Consider the following 7,018-nt stretch of genomic DNA (forward strand, 5'->3'; position numbering starts at 1 on the left):
CACCCCATGGCTAGGAGCCTTTTGCCAAGGCTCCAGGGGGGTGGCGACCCGTCACCCCCCCCCTCCTATCTGCTGGTGCGTAGATCACATCCCCAGGAGGTCTGGGAGATGCGTCCGCCAGCGTGTTGCCATAAACCGGAAGCCATATTACTTGGAATTTCTATAATTCAGAAAACTAAAAAAAATCATGAGAAATTGAAGATAGCAGGAATATATTTCCAAGCATATGAAACCATATATGTGGATAGTTTCAGAGGGTAGTCATGTTGGTCTTCAGTAGAAGAGCTAGATTTGAGTCTAGTAGTACCATAGAGACGAACAAGATTTCCGGGGTATGTATTTTCAAGAGTCCAAGCTCATATCTGACAAAGGGAGCTTTGACTCTTGAAAGCTCTTACCCCAAAAGTCTACTGTATCTGAGGAAGCGTTCTTGCATACAAAAGCTTAGTTGATGTTAAAGGTGCCACTGGACTCAAACTTTGTTCCGGGAATATCTTGTGAGTCTCTAAGGTATTACTGGGCTCAAATCTAGCCATATATGACTTCCGGTTTATGGCGACATTTCCACATAGATCCTCGAAAGCCAAGACCCTGGATCACAATACCTAAACCAGAAGCAGAGAGGGGATTTGGAATTAAAGAAAATTCCTGGTGGCAGCCGGAACTACCTATTTTATAAACATAAAGTATAATTTAAAGTGAAATCTAGTCCTCCCCAATAGGAGGTTGCCACACGCTCCATCAGCCATTGGCCCATCAGCCACCACTCAAGAGTACTCACATGCCATTGGCTGGGGGCTGGGTCTGTTCCTCTTCCACTCCCACTTCAGCCACTGTTCCCTGTCAGAATAACTGGCAAACGGCTCCCCTGACAAAGACATTTCTCCTGCTTGGCTTCTCTGTGGGATTAACTTTTCCCTCAGTGGCTGTTGGTAGACAACCAAGCTTGGTTCTGTCAGTAAAAAGACAAAGGAAGGAAACCCTTTCCAGGCCTTGTGAGGAACTCATTGGGGCCAGTCCTGACTAGGGTTCCCAGCTCCAGGTTGGGAAATTCCTGGATATTCTGTGTCTAAGGAAGTCAGAGTTTGGGGAGGGGAGAGGCCTCAGCTGAACAGAATGCCATAGAGTCCACCCTCCAAAGCAGTTATTTTCTCCGGGGGGGGGGGATCTGTTGTCTGGAGTTCAGTTGTGATACCTGACGATCTTCAGGCTCCACCTGGAGGTTGGCTAGCCTAGGCGTAGCAGTTAGTGCTTCAGAGCAGGGTCTGCCAGACCCAGGTTCTTGCTGTGGAAGCTGTGATTTCGGACCAGTCACAGACTTTCAGCGTAACCCCCTCCCCCGCCCCCTGCCATCTTGGCCACTTTCCTGTCAGAATGAACTGTGAAAATTGCTAGGCAATCAAGCTTGGTTCTATCAGTAAAACAGGATTGTTGTGCAAGTCAAAAGGGGGAGAGGAGGAGGATGTAAGTTGCTTTGGTCCCCATTTCAGAGAAAGCCTGCACTTTTTCTCCTGGGGAACCATTGTTGCCAATCTCCATGTGAGGGCTGGAGATCACTCAGAATTACAACTGCTCTCCAGATGGCAGAGATCAGTTCCCCTGGAGAAAATGGTGGACTGTGTCCTTACATTCTGCTGAGAAGCCAATGTGACGTAGCAGTCAGGGCTTCAGAGCACGGTTGAGGCTTAAGGTGGGGGGATGGAAAGCTGAAGAGTGAGGGGCAGATAACAGCAGCTTGACGCTTGGCTGGGAAGGAGATAGAGTTGCCAACTCCAGGTTGGGAAATTCCTGGAGTTTTGAGGGGTGGAGACTGGAGAGAGTGGGGTTTGAGGAGGGGTGGGACCTCAGACAGGTACAATGCCATAGACTCCACCCTCCAAACCAGCCATTTCCTCCTGGGGAACCATTGTTGCCAATGTCCAGGTGAGGGGGGGAGATCACTCAATATTACAACTGCTCTTCAGGTAGCAGAGTTCAGTTCCTCTGGAGAAAATGGTGGCCTCTGTGTCATTATACCCTGCTGAGGTTGCCACAGCAAATTGATACTGCATGCCCAAGGCTGGGGCACTCTCCCAAAGCCTCTTTCTAGAGCCGTTGTATTTATTTCCACAACGGGCTTTTTTCTTAGTCAAGAATAATTTTACAGAACAATTCTGGATACTTTGTTGGATTTGGGATTCCAGGAAGTAACTTGACATGATGGGAAGAACCAAAGTCAGCTGTTTCATTCATTCCAGGCATTCAGAAGTGTTTGATGCCTTAGTATGTACAACACCTTGCAAAATATGCAAAAGAAGCAATAGGTAGAACTATACATCATGTGGAAACACATGACTGATCTAGGCAGCTGCTTTTATTGAGTCCTACATGGTGGGGCGGGGCTGAGTATGGGGTAGGATGGCACTTATTCCTTCTAGCCTTTTCTTGCTGCAATCATCCCACCCCCCAAACAAAACACTTCTTCATGGAATTCCAAATATATTTTCACCAGTTGTGCACAGCCATTTCTGTATTCCAGATTAGGATGTGTATTTGGATAGTAACAATTCAGAAAACGTATTTAAAAATCCATTTTCATTAATGTGTTTTTTACCATTGGTCATTAAGGCTAATATACATTGTGTAACTATGGCATAACTTCCACCAGGTGCTGCTGACTAGCTAACCACTGTGAAGGAGTTAAAGGGTATTAGGGCCAATTCACCCTTTATGCAGCGAGCAAGTTTGTTCCTTGTCTGTTAGGATATTGCAGTGAACACCTGAAGGATTTGAAAGTAAGACCATACATATATGCAGCCATTTGCTGCTGAGTACATAATGCGTATGCGTAGACTCTCATTTCCCATTCAAGCATTACAGCATTTTTCAGGTGGCGGAAGGACAGAAGCAGTAAACTTGTCTATCGATTGTACAAACTTGGGAGCACGGGCTAGTCCAGGGGTGCTTGAAGCTCCATAACAATTGTTGCTGATATGCAAACTAACCTTTGAAATGTCTTCTTTCTTGGGTCAAGTCTAATTTGATAACTTTGAAGGTTGGCTTGCAACCAATATTGTAAGCAATTTTTCATCTGTACCAGTAGCTGCATTCAGCATGGCAGCTAGGTAACTGCTGATCATGCATTCTGGGTTTATTGTACATCAAAAGCAACCATGTTGGGTTATATGTGCTACTTCTGTGCCTGCATAATTGGCAGCAATCCTACCTCTTCTCCATCCCCTTTGTTCTTCACATCTAAGACACTTTCCTCTCCCCCCCCCCCAGTGTGTTATGAACATGCACACCTCCTCTGCTAAGGAAGCCTTGATTAATTTCAAGTTTGTAGTCTTGGAGCTGTGCTTCTGCAAACTGATAGTGTGAGAGAGTCCTCACATCTGTAAGTCACTCATTGTGAAATGTAAATATACTTAATGTGGTGTGCAACAGAAGAGGGGGGGACCACAGGAAAATAGTATGTGAATTCACACCGCCTTTTTTACACAGTTGAGAACAGATGCAGGCTGCTTGTATTCAAGCTTTTGTTACATGTTCAGCTGTGTGAATGGCAACTCGTGAGCTGTTTGCAAACCATAATGTTGATGGTTCTAGAGAAAGAGGGAGGGTGATTTCTAATAATTCCCCCTTCTTAATACAGGGCTCTTGATGCTTAGCATTTTACCTGCAAGGATACTCCAGTCTGGCTTGTAGAGAGATTGTAGAGGGCTGCTGGGAAAATAGGAAGAAAATCCATCTTGGTGCTTTACCGTTCATGGGAGTCATCTCTAACATTTAATTAGCCTTTACTGTTTGCAGCTATTTAGTGTGAGAACAAATATCATTGTATGATTTTCCCTCTCTTGTATCAGTGTACCAGAAACATAGTTTATGTACAACCTCTCTGAATTTCATTTTATATTGGAAAGACAACAGTCTACTGTCTTGGAACATTAAGTAGTGTTACTTGTACCTTGGCATCTGTATGGCTCATTAATTAGCAGTGAATTGGATCCAGAAGAATTCATACTCAAGTTGCAAAATTGGTAGAGATAGCCTTCTGTAACCACCACAAGTGGAATCAAACTCTTGTATTGGAAAGTAATATCAGTATTCTTACTGTAGCAGCCATCTCAAATTCAAATATTAGAAATATTTGGCTTCATCTATATTATTTTTTCAGGTCTCAGTTATGTAAATTAATTTTCAATAACATTTCTAGTTAATACATTAGGGATAATGTATTGTTAGCTCTTTGAACGTTAATGTAATGTTATTGGGGTGTCAGAGTTGGAAATACTGGAAAGAATGATGAGCACCATAATGGCATGGAGGTTTGTTTTTGTTTTGGCAAGAGGGTTTTTTAGTGCCTGTCCATATATTCTTTAATAATAGCTTAGTGGTATTCTTTGCAGCCGCGATTGACCTAGCCATAGTTGCACCTATAAATGACTAGTGTTCCTACCATCTGAGAATAAACACATGCTTATGCAGAGTAGCAGAACTAATTCAAATATACAGAAGTAATTGTACCCTCTGAAATAAAAACAAAGAACAACAATTTGTCCTATGAATCCTTTCCGAGTGAGGACTCTTGCTCTGTTGGATAAAGGGAGCTGTAGGATACAGCCCAAGGTCTGTTCTCTCTGAAGCTGATTGTCAATTACAGCTTCTGACTAATTGTCCAATATAGGACAAGGTGTGATAATAGAATATTTTGCTGCAAAGTGTGTAGAAAGAGAACTCCTTGAAGGTAGAAGAAATTATAGTCTATAAGAAAGAAAGTAAAACGTTTTTCTTTTCTTTTCATGGGAGACCTTCCAGTGTATTACAATACTGCAAGAGATTTTCATTTGATGAATATACAATCCCTTTATATCCATCACTGGTAACTAAAGTTATTGGCAGCATCTTTGGGGAGCAGGTGTAAGAGGAACAAAGACCCCCCAACCCAAGTTGTTCTGAAAAATCCAGGATTACTCTTCCCATACTTGCGTATTAAATTGTACATCTTCTGGGAGTGAGAGAGATGGCAAATGAGGGCCTCACAATTTTTGGCCTAGGTGACTTTAATTTTCACTTCTCCATGCAACCGTTGTCTTATATATTCATGCTTAGCTTATATATTCATGCTTCAGTATTTTTTTAAATATATTTTGGTGACATTTTTAATATTTTAGCTGTGATTGTCCATTTTTGCAGGGGCCACAAACGAAAGCTGGATGAAGATGATGCCGCCAGTGAATCAAGCAAAGGGTCCAGCATTGAAGATGAGGAGGGCAGCAGTTCAGAGGCAGATGAAATGGCAGCAGCACTGGAAGCTGAACTGAATGACTTTATGTGACTTACATGTGCAAGGGAGTTTGTAATTACGTCTTTCTTTCTGTAACCAGTCAGAATTCCAATAGGCCCCATGTCAGTACTCACCGAGGGCAGTCCCTCCCTCAAAAATATGGTGTATATTTTACAAAGTGACATAGGAGGAGGTGATGCATTATTTTACAAAACTGAAATAGATGTTTTTAAGGAGTTTTACTAAAGGAACATATACTTTTTTTAAAAAAAGAGAAGTATTAAAGGGGAACTTGGTATGTTATGCCAAAGACATGTTTTGAACTCTGGAGAACTTTATAAAACAGAGCTACACAAAGATTTGCAATTGAAAATTTGAAGAATGTTGCCATGATAGCTTTGGAAACCAAGCTTTGGGGGAAAAGACCACCTAACAAATAATATTGCATGGAAGAGGTAAAGCGATCCTGATTGGATATGTTTTCTTCATAGTGAGATGTTATCAAATAGAGAAGATTTTTTTAAAATAAAAAGAACAATTTATATTTGTATAGGAACTGAGAATGTGATATGCAAGCTTTGTGAACTCTGCACTTGATCTTTCTGCCACTTGCTTGTAAGAGAATATAAGATGATTGATTTCCATGTTTTTAAGTTACTTTGTGGATTTGTTGTACCCTTTAGGAGACATTTAGATTTTTAACTTTGCTTCTCTATAAGCTGCAGTTCTAGCACAGGCTTCTCTGTGCATTCTTGTACTGCCATTAAAAATATTTATCCATTTTGTGTTGTTTTGGAAGGAATGGCTGTTAGCTCATTCTAGGTAACATTTTATTTCTTTGAATGAACAGATGTAAAGTTTTTGTATATTCTATTTCATATTTGATCCACAAAACAGATTCTTTCATTTAATAAAAATTCATTTTGTAAACTCTGTTCTCAGTTTGATTTTCAGTGCTGATCGTTCTATTTTGCTTCCATTAGATAAGCTGCACGTTTTTGAATGAAAATAATTAGTAGCATCTTCAGTATATACATTCCAGGCATATAATGATCTAATCTCCTGTTAGGCTTGCTAACTGAGCTGTCGGAATACTTGTAAAGTAATTTGATCACAGGATTCTTATTTAATTTAGGGCAGAATAACATAACTCCATGGAATGGAGTATTGACCCCTTGGGTTGAATGCTAGATCTGCCCTCAGAATCCCTTACTCTCATTCCACAATCTAATAATAACCCAATATATTTTAGAGCACATAGACCAAAATCTCCACTGAATGTGGATTATAAAATCTTTTCTACAGTATTTTGAACAATTAAAACAGTGATGTCTAAATATATTGAATATGATCAAACTGTGTCTGTTATTGGGAAAGAGCTAGTGAATAATACAAGGTGAGGTCTTGTACAGAACATATCATTAAAAAGAAGAGGCAACCCATGTGTTTGTAGATATGGAGAAGGCTTTTACTTGTCTAGAATGGCAATTTCTGTGCTAAACTCTGGAAAATTTTAAAGTGGCAAGTAGAGCTGATGGGGGCATGCCTTTAAAAAGATGCTAATTATTTGAAGACGAAAAAGAAGTACCTGAACTTTGGGGGATGGATTTAAACCCACAAGAGAGTCAAAATGTCTCTATCATGGTCTGTAAAACCTGATAGGTATCTTTGTAGGACAAGGGACCAGTGAATGTATGTGATTTTTGATATTTTTCTTGACATGTAGAATGACAGCTATCATTGTGCCTTATT

At 40.8% G+C, this 7,018-nt stretch overlaps 1 protein-coding gene across 1 annotated transcript in view; it reads left to right on the top strand.

Annotated features, from left to right (window-relative positions):
• CTDP1 (CTD phosphatase subunit 1) overlaps positions 1-6,033 on the top strand; it is a 129,919-nt gene extending 123,886 nt beyond the window's left edge. The window contains exon 12 of the mRNA XM_015412469.1: positions 5,176-6,033. Coding sequence (XP_015267955.1) covers positions 5,176-5,317 — 142 coding nt within the window. The 3' untranslated portion in view covers positions 5,318-6,033. The remainder of the gene's footprint in view (positions 1-5,175) is intronic.
• Positions 6,034-7,018: the final 985 nt, after the last annotated feature.

The sequence above is a fragment of the Gekko japonicus genome, unplaced genomic scaffold (genome assembly GCF_001447785.1).
Source record: "Gekko japonicus isolate JY-2015 unplaced genomic scaffold, Gekko_japonicus_V1.1 scaffold54, whole genome shotgun sequence".
Taxonomy (NCBI): Eukaryota; Metazoa; Chordata; class Lepidosauria; order Squamata; family Gekkonidae; genus Gekko; species Gekko japonicus.